A 17844-nucleotide genomic window follows, 5' to 3' on the forward strand; every position below is an offset into this window, starting at 1 on the left:
CCAGGCCCTGGGGGACTCACAGGTCAGGGAGCCTGTCTCATTCCCTGGACCTCTTGTTTCTTGATGTTCCAGCTCTGAGGAGGGGAGCCCTCAGGCCCATTAATGTCTTCCTGGAGTGAATGTATCCCCGCGGTTTTTCTGACCTCTCTGCTCAGGTGCGAGTCCTCAGAGCAGATCTGGTTTATGAGCAGGACTCCGAATAGGTGACCTGAAGTGCAGTTGTGTGTACCTAGTGTCTAATGTACAGACCAGTGTTTCTACGAACACCTCCGGCACCGCCCACCAGCTGCATTTAATGTCCTGTGCAGTGCCCGAGGCCTTCATTGATTCTGCTTTCCTGTAGACCGGTGGCTGTTTTGATAAGGAAAAAAGAAGAAGAAGAAGAAGTCTTCTACTGTTTGAGCAGAACAATTTAACAAACATACAAGGATGCTAAAAGACAGAGCTGTGCTGGGGAAGGACCCTGGGGGTGTTCGGAGGTTCTGCTGGCCCCCAGAGCCCGTGGCCTTGCCCTGCAGCCTGCTGTATGTGCCCTCCCTGCTGAGGGCCAGCATGTAGGAGGTGCTCAGTGACTCTGCAGGGGGCTGGGCCGACAGGAGGAAATGTGAAATCCCAGTGGAGTTCACGGGACGGACACACTTCCACAGCCCATGTCCTGCAGGCTCCCCCTCCCCCCCTCCCCGCCTTGGTCACCTTCAACCTCCCTCCTTCCTCTCTGCCAGAAGAGCCAGATCTGGGCACAGGGAGCACCTGGAAATTCTCACGCAGATGAAGCTGTCAGATGCTGGCCCAACCTGCTGAAAGGACCCAGCTCAGCTTTGCTGTGAACAGAGTTTCTTTCTGGGCAGGGAGTAAAGGGGAGGCCCTTTGGCCTGGCACCCACAGGTTAGAATGGGAGACGTCAGGCAGGGAACCCGGGTGAGCACCAGGGTTGGACCTCTGGCCCTCTCCTGCCCCTGGGTTTCTATTAAGAACCCCAAAGGAGAAGGCTAATATGTTATGAGGTTTGGGGGACTGGCTGCTGTGCAGGCACACTGTGCTGGCGGAGGAGGTCAGAAGCAGTCTTGCCTCATCCAGGCTTTTCTATCAGCCAGGCTATGCCCTGGGTATGTCCAGCCAAGACTCCCGTGGCCTCTGGCAGGGGGCAAGGGACCCTGGGAGGGAACTCTGGGCTCAAGGAGGTCTCCACCTCCTGCTCCCACGAACCTTCCCATTCAAACACTGCCTGGCACCCCCCTCCCACCCCCACCCCCAACACCCCACCCGTTGTGTCATGGAGGGTCTCCAGTTGTCTTTCTAGCACCAGCTCTGTCCACGTTGCTCCCCCAATTTCTAGGACACCAAGAGCTGCTGGCTGTCTTTGGGCATTTGTGTCTGCGGCATCTGCCTGGACCCCTCCTTTATCCGCTTCTGCCTCCTCTTCTCTCAAGATGTCCCCAGGGAGCGCTTTCCGGAGCACCGTGTTGTCTGTGTGATTTCCCTCCTCCCTTCCTCCAGCCCTCATTCCCCGGGCAGCCGCGCACCTGCCGTTCCCAAGACCCCATGACCCGTTCCTCTCCCCGTAACAATGATCATGTGGGACTAACAATGTCTACCTATTTTTACGTCCATAAGGCGAGCTCCAGAAAACACAGAACTATTTCAGCCACTGATGTGTGTAGCCTGACATTGTTCAGCAGCGGCTGAACGGACGGGTACGGGAGTCAGGGCGTGAAAGGGGATGGGCGGGTGGTGGCGGCCAGCTGGCAGGGACGGACAAAGCCTCACGCCCTCTCTCTCGGGCAGGACAAGGGCTCGCTCTTCAAGACCATCAGTCGCCTTGCAAATCCTCAGCCTGTGGAGGGATAACCGGCCACTGAAGGCAGAGGTGGGGAGAATTAGAGTCTTACTTCTTGTTTCTTTTGTTGTTCTTTTAGGGTGAAAAGGGCTCTCATGGCCCCTTGGGACTCCCCGGCCCAAAGGTCAGTACAGGCGCGGCTCAGGGGTGCTTTGGGGTGCAGGTTCTTGCTATGCTCTCCACGTGGAGACGAAGCATCGTGTTAGATGACCGTCCTATGGTGTATGTTTTGAGCCAGTGGCATGAGGTCAGAACCTGTGTTTCTGAGTTTGAAAACTTGAGCTAGACGGGGTTGGGTGAGGACGTCCTGGCTTCCATCCCCTTCGCTCCAACGGGCTAAGCTCTCCGTGGTCAGCTAATCCTGTGTCAATCCCTTTAGGCCTCTATATTCCAGAAACGTTGGGGCTTGGGCTTATAAGAGTCTCTCTGTGTAGACTGCATGTAATGTTTCTTTAAGTTGCGTGAAATTCTTTTTCGCATAAATTTTCTGAACTCCCTCGTTGCTCAAAGCCAGGTGCCTCCTCAAGGGGCCCCCGTCCTGCATCATGCAGCCGCCTCTCTGTCTGCTTCCTCCCCCGGCTGTCAGCATTCACAGAGCTGGACAGGGCTGTCCGCTCACATGCTTACTTTGGTCTCAGAAGGCTGAGACCCAGACAGATGCGTATCACCTGGGATCACGCAGGCGCGTGGAAGAGGCATGATCCAGGAGCTGTCACCTGGTCTGGTGTTTGAAAGAGGGGCTGAGCGTGGTGGTGGAAACACCCTGAAATCCCTTCTCTCTCTCTCTCCCTCCTTTCTCCCTGCTGCACCCACTGTGTTGGGTCGGGGAGTCTGGACACACACACACACCCCTGATGGGCTCCTCTCCCCTGGTGCCAAAGGAGAGCAGCTCAGGGCCATCCAAGGTGCCAGGTGGTCCTTGCAAGGAGGGGCACGGGGCTTTATGCTTCACTGAGCACCCCTGGGCTGTAACCGCAGCTTCTCTGCTGTCAGAGGGAAGAAAGAGCAAAGGTGCCGGGGGGTTGTGGAAGTGTAAGAATGTTTGTTGGAGGCAGTGGTTGGTTAAGGAAGGACCATACCGTGTTGTGGCTGGACAGGTCCAGGGTTGGGGCAACCTTCTCAGGGAGGACAAGGCAGGGGAGGGAATGCTACGGAGGGACTCAGACTGAGCCACCTGGAGACCGGCCTGGCTTCCTCAGAGATGACTTGCAATCCTGGTCCCTTTGTCCCCACAGGTCAGATTGTCCCAGTCTGAGGTTAAGGCTCTAGGGAAACAGATGTGGCTCCCAGTGGCCCCATTTACCCAGATATAGATCAGGTCGGGTCAACAGTCATGGTCTGGTGACTTCAGGCTCCAGGACCCATTCTGGTACAGGGACATTCTAGTGAAAGAGAGAGCCCTGTTCCCAGGGCTTGCATCCCGGTGGCAAGAGAAGAGCGACAGAGAAGACTGGGATCCCTTATGGGCACAGTCAGGGTGGAGGGGTCCAGCAGGGTACATGGGAGCTGCTTGGGCTAAAGAAGGCAGGGGAAGCACATGACAGGCCAAGGCGGGGGGCACCCAAAGCCAACAAGCTGTTTGTTTGGAGGGCGTATAGGTAGGAGAAGACCCAGATGAAATTGCAGATCAGGGGACGAGAAAAACAGACAAAATCAGTGGCTCCCAGGGTCGGCACCCAAGCCTGTCTTGGATTGGCTCATGGCACAGTAGGAGGCTTCTCCAGTCCCACACTCGGCCTTTGGCGAATTTTCTTCCCTCGCAAACACTATTTTCTCCTCTGCCTTTCCCCCCGGCTTCATGGACAGTTGGGAGGGCCCAGGGCTTACAAATGACATCATCAGGGGACTCTGGCTGACCTCTGGCAGCTTTCAAAGTACTTTAGTGCTTTCAGTCTTCTGTGTGCTGGTGAAAGCAGGCCCATTTCACAGAGGAAGAGCCCAAGGCCTAGAGAGTAATGGCGCTCTCACGGTAAGCAGCAGAGCAGGGCTTTGAACCCTGGGGCGTCTCCCTCCCCATCTGGGCCGGCGCCATTCCTAGGGACAAACACACGATGCATTCCCCCACTCACTTTCTCAGGATGTACTTAGTTGTGGGAATAAGAGGTTGGGGAAATGATTCAGATCCTTCCTCCTCCAGGGCTGGGAAGCACAGCCTCCTTCCAAGGTTGGCAGGGACAAAATCAGCCATTGCTAGGGCATCGAGGGCCAAGTGGGGAGTGGGCAGCCTGAGCAGTGAAGTCATCAGGGGACCTGACCCAGTGCTGCCCTCTGGTTTGCACCCTGCAGGGAGACATGGGAGCCGCTGGGCTGGTTGGAGCTCCTGGACCCAAGGGAGAAAAAGGTGACATGGTGAGTATGGGGCCGGTGTGGGGCATGCCTGGCTTCCCCCAAGCGTGTGTGTCAGCTCAAATGCATGGAGCCCGGCACTGAGCCACACCCCAACCTCGGAATGGAGTCCAGGCTCCTCCCCATGGGCACGGGAGGCCCACCAGAGGTGGCCCCAGCTGCAGCTCTAGCCCTGTCCTGCACTCCCCAACACGCACCCCTGGATTCTGGGCATCTCGATTGGCAGCTCAGAATCTCCAAACTGGCCACTTCTCACAGGCCACTGCCATGCTCTTTGCCTCACCAGGAAGAATTACACTGTCTTTCCACAGCTTATTCCCCCCTTCCCTCCCCTTTCTGGCGGCTCCTATCTGCTCACATTGAGACTGAACCCTTGTGCTTCTCCAGAATATCCCTGTGACCCCAGGAAAAGCAGTGGGGAACAGGGTCTCCTGTGATGGGCACAGGGACTGGAGAAGAAAACAAAACGTGCAACGTAGCCGTCACAGTGAGAGTCAAAGAACGAAGGGAAATCATTCTTAAGGGGGGGGGGTGGTTTTATAACAGCATGTCAGCAAATACAGAATATCAGTAAAGAGAAGTTTCTAAATAAAAAGACCCAAATGAAAATTCTAGAGCTTAAAATTATAAGTGAAAGAAAACAGGGGATTGAGGGGAGGCTCAGCAATAGGTAGGAAGCAGCCTGCTGAGAGCAAGAGTGCTCTCACCTGCAGACCAATGCTGACTCTGTGATCCGAAGACCAGACAGGAGGAGTAAGGCAAGAAAATGAGCAGAGCCTTGGAGTGCACCAGAATGCACCAGAATGCACCAGAATGCACCTCATGGGGACCCCAGGAGGAGAGAGGAAAGGGTCAGAAAGCATATTCCAAGAAATAATGGTGAAAGCACAAATCCCAAATTTGGTAAAAAGCAGTAATCTACACCCTCAAGAAGCTCGGTGAACTCTCACACAGACCGAGCCATTCTGAGAAAGATTGCAGCCCAAGTGCCAAAAGACAAAGAAACGTGAAAGCAACAGGAGGGAAAAACGAGCCAACATGGACCGAGAAAGGCCAGGAAGATCCTTCGGCGACTGACGGTAGTGGGGGGAAGGAAGCGTCAGTGAAGTAGGATGACAGGCTCAAAAGCATCATCATGACCGTGTTCGAGGAGGCACGTAACAAGCAGGCGTAGTACCGGCACGAGCGTGGAGAAGAGGGACCGGAACCAGGCCGGGAGGGGCGTGTCTGTAAATCCCGGAGGTAGTATAACTCTGAGGACCTGAGGTGTGTGTGGGAAACCCGAGACTGACCTCGACCAAAGTAGTTCAAAAGTATACCGTAGAAGTGCCATTAAGAGATTAAAATGTAGCACTTAGTGCAAATAAATAAATAAATAAATGCCGTGAAGGAGGGATGAGGAACAGCAAGACAGGAGGCAGAAATGGAAAGCTAGAGGGCCTCCAGGAAACCAGCTCTATCGGGGATCATGCTGTATATTCAGGCCAGACTCTGTCCTGCCTCCAGGAGACACACTTCAGATTCAAAGATGCAAACAGGTCGAAAGTAAAAGGATGGGAAATACCTATCCTGAAAATAGAAAGCCAAATAATTGGGAGTGACTCCGCTGTTATCAGACAAAGTAGACTCTAAAACCCAACGTCAGCGGAAACGAAGAGTTTGTCTTACGATCAGTGTCAGTCTTTCAGAAATCGGGAAGAGTTATAAACACCGGTGCACCTTGCAAGTGTCCAAAATACGTGAAGCAGAAGGGACAGAATTGAAGAGAGGGATGGTAAGTCAGTCATGACGAGAGGCCCGAGCGCTCGCTCTCGTGATGGGACGAGCCTCCAGGACGGTGCAGAAACTGGGGCGTCACTGCTACAGAAGGATGCTGCTGCTTTGGGTAACTGTCTGGCTGTCCTAAAAAGGCTAAATGGAATTATCAGGTGACTCGGCAGTCCACTTCTTAGATACATATCTAAAAGAAACGAAGACAATATCTCTTGCAAACCCTGGACTCAAGTGTTCAGAGCAGCATTATTCATAATAACCAGAAAGTGGAAAAACCTAAGTGCTCATGGCATGGTGGACGGATAAACGGGCTGTGTGTTATATTCACACGGTGGCGTGTGGTATTACATTGTACAAAGTATTACATTGTATCCTTAAGTAGCGAATGATACCGTAGGTGGATGATATTTTAGTAAAGCTCATAAGGGGAAAAATACAAGTTCCATAATATTGAATTGTTGGAAAAATTAAATGGGGTAATAGGCATGAGAATGAACACTCAGTAAGGAAGGGTTATCCTCTCTTTTGGAAGCTCCTTCCAGGAGCTGATGAGAAAGCATCCGACCCTTTCAGACCCCAGGGTACTACTGCCGTGTGACGTCATGCATGATGTTCTGTCGTAAACCCGTGCCCTCTCCTTTCATTTTCTAGGGAAGAGGGCCTTTATTCCGAGGAGAGAAGGGTGAAAAGGTAAGTATTTCCCTTTTATCACTTCTCTGGGGGCTGTGCCGCCGGCCAGGGAGCAGGGTGGGGGAGGGGCCGAGCTGGGGAGTGGTGCTTCCTGGGAGAATCCAAGTGGAGAAAAGAGGTTTCCCGGGTGGAGCGAGGCGCCTCAGGGCAGGTGCTCTCTTGACTGGGGCAGTTGAAGCAGGTGCAGTGGGCACCGCGGCCTGGCAGGGGTGAGCAGGAATGAGCACAACTGGAGGGCAATGCTTGTTTGGGCTGTGGGTGCTTGGCAGTGCTTGGAGCAGAGAGTACTCGCTGGGGCTCATGGGGCCCGGATGCGGGGTTGCAGAAGGATCTAAGGACCGGCACGCAGGATGTTAGAGACCAGAACGCGCTCAGCCTCGTGTGCAGTTTGGGAAGATGCTGAAGGTTCTGTGTGTGGTCAGACATGGTGGGAACATTTGAGTGTGCCGAGCCAGACAGTGTGAGGGGGAGAGACCAGAAGCATTTGAGGACTTGCCAGGAGATTTGCAGAAGTTCCGAGGGGAGATGATCAGGAGCAGGAGGCGGACAGAGCCGTGGAGGAAACAGGAGGCAGGCCCGCTTATACGTGTTCTCCCCAAATACAAATATTGTACCTTCTTTTACCTTCATCAGAAGGAGGACAAGCCAACAGATCCTAGGACATGGGGCTTCCTTCCAAGGAGGAAAGCTTTCTTAAGTGCTTAGTCTGTGAGGAGAAATAAAAACGAAGGTGTCACTAAAATGCTGTTTTTCATTCCCACTAACAATTAAAAATGTACTTTGCGTGTCCGGGGAGAGACAGCCCCAGGACTCTTGGGCATCTGCACTAGGATCTCGTCAGAATGCAGTGCTAGTGGACCCTGGTGGCTTCTCCACCCCTCGCATGGGGCTGGCTGTATGAGCTGGTGCCACTCTGTTCCATTACCATGGAAACGGCTTTCCAGTGGCCAGCCCCTTCTCTCCATGCAGGACCCCTCTCACAGTGTACTTTCACTCCAGAGATTTGCTCCACGGAGCTAAAGCAAAGCTGTACAGACATGACTACCCTGGGTTTCACTCCATGTCATCCAGAAGTCAGACTGGAAGCAGCCATGTGCTGTGGGGTGGGCAGGGGGCCCAAGTGCGTTCTCGTGCAACTAAATGATACAGCGGCTCTCAGGGAGGCAAAAACCACATTTAAAAGACGAATAATGAATGATGTAGGGAATGAAAATAATGGTTAATTTTTAAAGCACATGGAAAATATCTGTACAGTATGACCCCAGTTGTGTGTGTGTGTGTGTGTGTGTGTGTGTGTGTGTGTACACACAAGCGAGAGACAGAAAGGGATTGATTCTGGAGGTGGAGCCCCTTTGTTAGGCCAGATGGCCGTGTTGAGGGTATGTATTTTCTTCCCTACTTCTCTATGTCTTCACTGATTCTATGGTGAACTTCTCTTTTATCCCTACTGGAAGCCCAGATGTGCACACACATGCACACACACACAGATTAACTCCTACACGAGGATACACGGCAGTCTGAGAGTCTGTGGGAGGCTCACACAGCACAGTGTGACATTGTCATCAGTTTTCCAAGCTGCGTCTGCTGACTCCTCAGATGGGGCTGCTGGTGGCCACCATCCACGGTTCCCATGTGGCTTAAAAGCATGACACCTAGAGGCTAGATGCTCAAGTTTAGCAACTACCTTTATCTAGTGTTGCTGGCTTGCTGGGTCCCCATGGGCCTGGAGCACAGGTTTTAGCAGGACCCCCAGATGTTTCTGTCAGGATTGGGGCTGTCCTTGAAGTCAGAGTGCTGGGTCTGGGTGATGCTTGCTGGCTGGACTGCTGTGTGTCTCCTGGACCAGCATGTCCTCTGATGGCTGAGCTGTCCTCCTGCGTGGGTGTCCGGCAGGAAGAGGCAGGAACAGCAGGTGCATCTCAGCCTTGTCGGTTCTGGTGTAGCTCAGAATGGGCAGCCGTATTTCCCTGGTGGCTGCCAGCCTCTCCCTAGGGCCCACATCCCTGCCGGCAGGCCCACAGTCGGGACCTGCTGGGTCACAGTGGCAGCCGGGGAGGCCCCATCACATCCTCGGGGCCAGCAGGACAGAGGGACAGCGGGGCAGACTCTCGCACTTCTGGCTCTGTCCTTGGTTGACATTCTCTTGCATCTGAACATTTTTAGCAAAGTCGGAGTCTAGATTCTGCCGCCTATTAGCTGTGTGATGCGGGGTGAGTCACCTCCCTCTCTGGGCCTCTGCTTCCTCATCTGTAAAAACGAGGGGGTGGGACGAGATGATGCATAAAGGCCCTTGCAGGCGGCGGCTCTGCGACTTGGTGATCAGCCCAGCCCAGCCGGAGCCCTTGGAGCTCTCTTCATTACTTGGAGTCTCTTGTTCCCTCCAACCCTTGGGGAGGAGGTGAGGCTGGAGGGGGACTGATAAAGTCCACAGGGCAGAGAAGGCCACGGGTGACTAATGTACTTGTATAGGGCCCAAAAAACTGGCTTCTCCACTTGAATATTCTCTCCAGAGCAATTACATTGTGAGGGGATCAGATGGACTAGAGCCTGGTGGGCCTAGGAATTGTATTTCTCTGATTGTCGTTGTGTGTCTTGTGTTTCTGGTGTGTAATGAACCACTGTGATGATGTGTGCTGCCCTCCATGAGGGCTGACATGCCCTGTACTTTATGTCTCATGATGAAGCCAGCACTTTACGGGGCAATGACTTATGCCCATTTCACAGATAGGGAGGACAAAGCTTGAAGGTCAAGTGACTAGCCCAAGGTCACAAGCTAGTTGGATGATGGGAAGCACAAACTCTGGTTATTACTCAAGGAAGGGAGGCTGCAGGGCTGATTGAAGCCTCCCTTCCCCAGCAGCTGAGGAAACTGGCCCTCAGAGAAGGTCAGTGACTGGCCTAAGGTCACACAGCTGAAGATTGACTAGAACTCTTGGCCTCCTGACTCTCCTCGGCTCCCCCAGCAGATGCCCAAGACCATTGTGTGCTGCTGCCAGGTTTCTGGGCTGCTTCTGCCCCTTGTCTTGGAAGCTAACCTCCTCTCTCTCTTCACTGTGGGGTCCTTGGGCCCATCTCCCCCGGTGTTTAAATAAATATGAAATCAGACTAAGGCAAGGGAGGGCAGCTTTTTAGGGGATGCTGCTCATAGCCCAGGCACTGGGGCCATAGAAGCAGAGGAAGGGAGGTTGGACCTCCCAAGCCTCCGGGAGGCAGCTGGCATTACGTATGAGGTTGCCAGATGAGCGGATGGATGAGTGGGTGTCGGCCGTCTGCCATCCAAGGCTGAGGGCCAGCTCGACCCAGGAGAGGTCACCGATGGCCGTGGGGCAGACCCAGCTTCGGAATCTGGCTCCACCTCGTGTTAACCTCTTGTCTGTCCTTGGGCGACTCTGAGCCTCAGTTTCCTTTTCTGTAAAAGGGGGAAGGGGACAGTTGATGGTTCTACCCCGTAAGGTCGGAGGGGGGTTAAAGGAGAGAAGGTGCGTGAGGGGTTTCACGCAGGGCCCGGCACAGGGAGCACGCTCGCTGGTGACGCTCTGTTTCTGTTACACCCATACTTCTCATTTCCTTTGCAGCTGGCTTGGTGGTGGCGATGAGGGTGTGTACCCATGGTCCAGGGCGGGTAGGGACCATTTCTGGTGGAGTCAGAGGGAGCAGGGAGGGGTCCCGACCTCTGTGCCTCTGCCCTTGGTTCTCCCCTGCAGAGAAGACTGACCAGCATACTGAGATGCAGGCATAGGGGTTCCTTTGGGTGCGCACTGCTCCGGTGCGGATGCTATGGAGATGAAGGCCGTAGCATTAGGTGGATCATGAACCCCACAGGCAGAAAAAGATTTAGAAACAACAGAAAGAAGTCCAAAATGTGAGTTTCCGGTGAGCTTCCTCTTGGTGCATCCCGAAGGTCCTTCTGCTCTGGGGACCAATGCCTCCAGGAAGGAAGCCTGGAGCCTGGGGGTTTGGTCCCGTTCCTGGGCCCACAGCGCCCTCTGGTGTCTGCGAGCCTGCACCTCTGCGCAGCTTTCCCTCGGCCGGGGTTGTCCTCTCCTCCCAGATTTAGCATCTGGGACGCCTCGGTTTTGTGCTCCAATACGGAAGCTGATGTGAGGAGCTGGGCAGACACGGTTCGGGTCGCAGCTCTGCGGTGGCTGGTGTCTCTCTGAGGGTCTCAGCTTGTCATATGGGAACATGGATGCCGAGGGCTGAACGTAGATTACAAGAGGTTGATCGCAAAGCACCTGGCTTCGTCCCTGGCACTTGATTAGCGTGTGTAAAAATCTGTCCCTTGCATTTCTTATCCTTTTGCTGCTAGAGGATATTGCTAAAATCCATGCAAGAGGGACATATGTTTCTGTAATAGATAGCATTCAAGTACTCAGTACGTGAGAGCGGGTGGTGGGTTCGCAGAGCTTTAAAACCCAGCCTGGGCCCCCATCCAGAGGCTCATTCACAAGTTCTGGGGAGGAGGTGTGCTCGAATGCAGTCATGCCGTCCAGAGTGTGGTCCTTCTTACTGGTCCCTAAACCAGCCAGGGTGTGGTCTCCATCCCCATGCTGCTAGGCACACTAGGACCCCGCCTGGGCCTCAGAAGATGGAGGAGTGGAGGAGGGTCCCATCCGCAGAGCCCGCTGAGGGTGCCCTAGGAGCTCACTGTTCTACTGCAGGAGGTGTTGAGAAATGAAACAACAAAAAGTGTCTAGGAAAGTATCCTGAGCATAATTTATATGAAGGGAGAAATAGAAGCAGAAACAAAATTACCACGAGCTGATTCTGTTTTTTATAAGAACACTTGACAACTGCAACAGCAAGGAAAAATGGGAACAACCTAATGGAACATCGCATTACAGCAACCAGATGGGCACGAGTGGAAATTTGGAACACCTTGCGACAGGGAGCTAGGCGTGCAATGGAATGCAAATGAGATACAGCATATAGGAAGCCCTGTGTGCTCATGCATCAAAGGGCGCGTGCACAGGGCAAACCACATTCTAGGGTAGCGGGATTTGGGGTGTTTCATAGGTCTTGTTAATTACTCTTCCCAGTTTTACAACATCTGTGAACATTTGACCGAAGACTAAGTCTTAATCTTAATATAATGAAAATCATTTTAAGCATAAGATCTCCACAGATGTTTATGCGGGAAGTCCCAAAGCGGTGTGATTTTGGAGGAAAGTGCTCGGTCTCCCAGCACAGGAGCCTGCCGAGCACAGGGTGACAGGATGGCCGGTGGGTCCAGAAGGCAGAACATGGCAGTAGCTGAGGGTCGGGCTTTGGACTCCTGGCGCGGCCCCACTCCTGTGGCATAACCTGGTAGGTAAGGAGGGTTCTCCACAGTTATTGGTGCCTCAGTTTCCTCGACTGTGCATGGAAGATGCTAGAACAAACCATGAGCTCCCCTCAGGCAGTTGTGAGGTTCAGTGAGGGTGTCTAGGAGAGAACTTTGTGGCCACCTGCTAAATAATGAGTTGGGCAAACATTAGCAAGAATCAAGTGCCAGGCATCCGGGCACGGTTCTGTGAGCACGGTGACCAGTTCAAGCATGTTATCCAAGTTAACTCAAACCAAACAAATTCAGTACTTTTGCTTCAAAGCCCAGAGACAGATGTTCTTTCCTCTGGGCCCACAGCTGTGAAAAGGGAACCTTGACACCCCTGCCGCCATCTTGCTGCGGTGCAGTGAGCCAGTTGGAGCCAGGTGAGGTGATGTTCAGAGGGCAGGCCTATTTAAATGGATCCTTGTAAGTGATATTGCTGAATGATCACGCCCGCAGCCTCTCCAGCTGCTCAGATACACGATACGGCGCATTGCCTGCCACCGTTGTCCTCTTTATGAGCAGCAGCTGGTGTTAATATTACAACGAGTGTGGGACTGGGCCTCAGGCAGGTCTGGTCTAGACCAGGATGGTGAGGTGGGGCAGGGCGCCATTTCCCCGGAATGGAGCACAGTACGGGACAGCTCAGGGAGAGAACTCCCCAGCCCCTCATCAGCCCAGATTATGCCCTATAGCTAGCAAGGGCAGCTGAGACCCACAGGAGAAGAAATTGGGGCAGAGTATCCTGTAAAGCCATGCTTGGGTCAGCAACTCAGCTCTCAGCATTTGGTCGAAGCAAAGAAACTCAAAAACAACTACCACCAGAAAGTCCCTCCTTAAGCATTTCCACCAAAATCCATATGGCAATAAATAAAAGTTCATATGGATTTTGTGCTCAGATTTCACGGTGTGGTGCACCAGAAAAAATACGCGAGTGAGTGTCAGGAACTGAGCTGAATTTTATTGGGCTGGCTGGTGTGGTAGCAGACGGAGCTTTAGTTCCACACAGCATCAGTTCCTTGTCTTTTAAGGCTTTCTTCAATCCCTGCCTGGATCATAAACCTGACAGAACCAAAGTGGCAAAGGAGGAATCTGAGTCCAACAAGTAGTCCAGATGCTGCCTTCTAGAAACTTCAGCTGAATGCCCTGAAGAGGGTACCAGAGCCTTGAGCAGCAAGCCGGAGTGTCCTCAAGTCCTCTTGTAGGAGAGTTTTCATGGGGTGGGTCATCACAAAATTGAAGATGCCACGTGGAAAGCTGAGGGGAGAGTCCAAGATCATCAGCTGTTGGGAAGCCAGGTTCCCAATGGTTAGCAGAGGCAGCCTAGTCCCCAGGTCTGAGAAGAGCAGCAGGTTCTGCACACATACCCTCAAGGACAAAGCAGGCTCCTCCACATCGCCGTGGACCCTGAAGCATCCAGCCTCTCAGGAAAGGCAGCTGGCATGAGGGACATTGGGAGCCCACCTGCCACAAAGTCCCTAACAGCTGTGGGGCAGGGGCCTGGAATCCCTCAGTTCCAAGGAAATGTCCTCTTCCGGCTTACACTCACCATCCTGTTGGAAACGTGCAGGCGTGCATGGGTTTGTGATTGTCAAGTGCTGCTCTTGTGACAAATCCCCTGTTGACCACTGCTCAGCACCACGTGTTACGTGGCACATGGAATCCACATGTTTGGAGTACACATCACACCTGCTGCTGTGAGGAGGCCCCCAAGAGACCCTTCCTCTGCCTGTCTCCTTCCAGTTCTGGATTCGTGTTTCCCGGGCCTTCTCTCGGTATTTCTCCCCCGAGACTGGTCTCCTCCTTATCCATCTACGGTTGCCCTCTGCCTCTTGGAATACCAGGGATGCTTCTGACCCAGGAACCTTTGAGCTCTTGTGCACAGAGCCAGACAGTCCCAGGAGCACCTTCTCATTCATTCCTTCCAGTGAGGGTAGGTGGAAGGTGGCATTCCCTGCATTTCTTGGATAAGCCACCGAGACCTGGAAAACACACACGTTGAAGTTTTTCCCTGTAAGAAGTTGTATGGGAAGAGGAGAACATAGTTTATAATAGCTCTGGCTGGTTAGAAATCCTAACAGCTACCCATTTAGGGGAAGGCAAGGTTCCTGGGGGCTGGGGAGGGACAGCAAAATGAGGGACATGAGCCCTGATGTTTGATTAATGCAACCTGTTTGCACCTGTAGGCAAAAGTGGGATACCCAGAAGATGAAGAAGAGCCCCCAGGAAAAAGTCGCTCTGACCGCTGCACAGCTGGCAGGGCAGGGCTGATAAGAGCTTAAAGTGACATTCCCATTCAAGCCTAGTCTGAGTTCACCAAGGACCCTCTCTGTGAGGCGGTCACAATAGTGCCTGGGACCCCACTGCAGGGGACAGTCAGACCAGCTCTCACAATGGCCACTCTGATGTCAACATGGCAGACACATTGTGGCTGTCTCCAAGGCAAAAGGCTGTCTCCTTCCCCCCTGAGCTAGTTCTTTCTTGGGTGTCTTTCCAGAGCAGGCTTTATTTGAAACTGTGAGATGAGATTTCATGGCATGTCTATAGAATGGATTGCAGAATTGGTGGGGAAAGGAGAGAGGGCCCTGCCAAATAGGGATTTTCTTCTTGGTGCCTCTTTCCCAGACCGGGGCCCAAGAAAGGTCTCCAGAAGCCACAAGATGCTTCTACATATCAGGGGTTTCTCGTATAAGAGAAAAGTACAGCACAGCACGGCAAGGGGCAGTGGGTACACATTTATGTCTCTGATCCTTTCTGAGAGAATGAGATGGAGACATTAGCAGTCAGGGCCATGCAGAATTCAGTGGCCAACCTGTGACAATTTTATATGGAACGATGTGGGAACGTGGTCTCAAGGAAAGTCACAGAGTAGAAGGAATCATAGCAGATCTTACTGATCTTACTTACTGAGCTGTTGCCATGTACCAGGCTGTGTACTTTGGCATCAGCCTCCTGGAGACCATTAGGGAGTCTGGGGCAGGCCCGCAGCAAGAGTGACCCACTCCAATCCACTGCATGGCCAATGCCGGCTCTCTGCCCTTTCCTGAAATCAGTGCTGGGAAGCCTTGATCCTCCAAAACCATGTCCCTGGTGGGAATCAACTTATTTTATGTCATGACTGCATTGTAGAGCTTCTGAGCCATAAAATATAAATTATATGTGTTTGTACGTGTGAAACTTCTCTAAGATATATTTACACCATTGCCTCTAGCTCTGGTCCCTTTCCCTTTGCTCACGCCGGGCGTAATCAGCAGCCCCATCTCCTATTCTTAGCCTGTGCGTTAATGTGCATTATTCATGGTTATCGAGTTGGATAACTGTGGTTGAAGGCCTTCTATTTTTATAATAATTAAAGGGTTTCGTGGAAAATAAGTTTAGCTGCTTTTGTGCCCTCAAGTAGCCTTGTGGGGTTGGGGGCTAAGGGCTGAGAGAATCATGGCGCTGTAGACCCTGTCCGTGGTGCTGAAGGGCACTTGGGGAAGTTCTGGGTTCACAGGATCTCACAACCCCAGGAAGAGCTGGGATAGGAAAGTCTGTACCTTTCCCCACCTCTGTCTGACACTCGGGCACTTGCCAAGCCTAGTGGATCAGTCACAGGACCAAGGGCTTTGTCCAGGAGGAGGAGAGTAGTTGTGGGAAGGGCAGACGCTGGCCGCTGGACAGTGGGACGGGCGGGGAGGGGAGGCTGAGGGTGTGGACCCTGGACACAGATTGGTGGCTTCAGACTGCGCTTGGCCACATGCCAGCTGTGTATCATTGCAGTTCCTCGACCCTTTAGCCCTTATTTTATTCACCTATAAATTGGCGATTGTACTGCTATTCGTCTAAGAGGGTTGCTGTAAGGATAAAATGAGCTAATGAAAATAAATGACTTCTATTTGTAAAAAGTGCTCGTAAATGTTAAGTATAATTATTATTATGCCAACAGAGTGTTGCATTTTTTTAAACACCAGATGACGTCTTCTGCGTCCTGGGCATCGGTGAAGTCTTATTCCCAGGGTCTGCCGACAGCTGCAAGATGTCAGGGCTCCCACCTCCCACAGAGGGGGTGCCTCTGTAGCTCTGCAAGCCTCATGAAGCCTGGAGAGTTATTGGAAAATGTGCTCCAGGTGGACTGATTACAGTATGGGCTGTCCTTTCCTTTCCTTGGTTCACGTAGAATAATTTGTAGAGCATCTGAGAACATTAACAGTACCTGGTGTTTATAAAGACCATGGTCTGCCAGGATTTGTGCACCTGCTATGTAGTTTGGAGGTAAATACTGCTGCCCTCATTTTACAAGCATATTAACTATGTGACCAAGAGCCAAGTGAGATGCTCTCTCCATGTGGCCCAGCCAGAAGCTGTGCTCATGTTTTCTGACCCCACGGCCAGCATTTATCAGTGCTGAGCCATGGTTCCCAGACATGACAGCATCTGAATCATGGGGAGGGCTTATTAGGCCAGCTTGCTGGGCCCCACCCCCAGAGCATCTGGTTCTGTGGGGCTGGGAGAGGGGCAGAGAGTCTGCCTTCCTAACAAGACCCAGGAGATGCTGATGCTGATGCTGCTGGTCCAGAAGCCACATTTTGGGGACCGCTGCCCAGAGGAGCCCTCTGACCCCACATGCAGGACCTCCTCTGTCTCTTCCAGGTGAACTGAGAGGGATACTAACATTTGCCTCTAGGGAAGAAGCCATCTCTTTGTCAACATTTAGAAAAAATCCTGATAGCTGATTAACCAAAAGAACAGGAGAAATATTTGCTTTCCCTTAAATCTGTATTTTGCCCAGTGAGGTCACCCCATAATTCCCAGAGCTCGGGTTCTTAAAGTGGGCATGGGCGTAGAGCTGCTGCCTCATGTTACCCTCCTGGGGGCTCCCAGGGAGACCGCAGAGTCAGTGTGTATGAGGAGCGGGATGGGGAGGAGCAGGCAGAGAGGTTTGCCTTGACGTGGCATCAACACCCTGAGTTGGAGCTGGGGGAGGCCCCTCTTCCCCGAGCCCTGGTCATCTTCTATAACGGGTTTCATACACATTATCTATTGTCATCCTCTTGATCTGAGTGACTGCCTTTTTACAAGCGAAGAGTGGAGTTTTGGAGAGTTTACCCAAAATAACTGTTCCCGATGCTTGTTTGAGTTTCCGTGTATACGCAGCATTTCCCCAGGCATGGTCTCCAGGCATCTTACTGACCCCCCGGAGCCAGAGGTACCATTCTTCTCATGTTGCCTTTTCCACAGGTGAAGGAGCTGAGACCCGGGAGGAAGGTCGCTTGTTCTGCATGGCTAACACTGGCAGAGGCTCCCTGACAGTCCCGACCCCCCACCCCGTCTACCTCCCTGGCCTTCCCTTGTCTTTCTTCTTCCTTCTTCCCTCCACTTCCCTCCTTTTGTTGTACTTTACGAGGATCCTTCTCTATTTCTCTTTGCTCGCTGTGCCCGACTTCACCAGCCCCAGGAGCAACACCACACCCCTCCTTTCTCTGACCCGCCCCACAGGCTGCACAATGTGCTCCTCCTTCCCTGCACTAGACCAACAACTGGCTTCTTAATTGTGTCCACACCCTTCTTCCCATCTGAAATCAGGATGGGTCTCTATCAACTGAGGCTCAGAGAGGGCGGGTGGGTTTCCTGAGGGGACAGAGTGTGCAGTTCTGGGCTGTAACTCCCCCTTTGCAAAGCTGCAGCAGACAGTGGATGGGGAGCCCCTCCCCCACCACCGAGGGGATTTTGGAAGGTGCATCATAGGATGTGGTGGTATTCCGGGAGGCCACGCTGAGGGGACACAAAAACATGAAACATTTGGGTCAGGTTGACAATTTTCATAAGAACAGGAACCCGTCTAAACAACGCCTGGATCTCATGAGGATTTGCAAGTGGAAATTTTCAGGATCTATTTTGTAGTGCTGGC

General features: G+C 52.7%; 1 protein-coding gene across 2 annotated transcripts in view; it reads left to right on the forward strand.

The window, feature by feature from the left end:
• Positions 1 to 17844, forward strand: part of COL22A1 (collagen type XXII alpha 1 chain) — a 236355-nt gene that overhangs the window by 68040 nt on the left and 150471 nt on the right. For both annotated transcript variants that reach the window (XM_059165553.1, XM_059165552.1), the window contains exons 10-12: positions 1917 to 1961; positions 4124 to 4186; positions 6608 to 6646. In XM_059165553.1, the coding sequence (XP_059021536.1) occupies positions 1917 to 1961; positions 4124 to 4186; positions 6608 to 6646 (147 nt within the window). The remainder of the gene's footprint in view (positions 1 to 1916; positions 1962 to 4123; positions 4187 to 6607; positions 6647 to 17844) is intronic.

This window comes from Mustela lutreola, chromosome 3 (genome assembly GCF_030435805.1).
Source record: "Mustela lutreola isolate mMusLut2 chromosome 3, mMusLut2.pri, whole genome shotgun sequence".
NCBI classification, from domain to species: Eukaryota; Metazoa; Chordata; class Mammalia; order Carnivora; family Mustelidae; genus Mustela; species Mustela lutreola.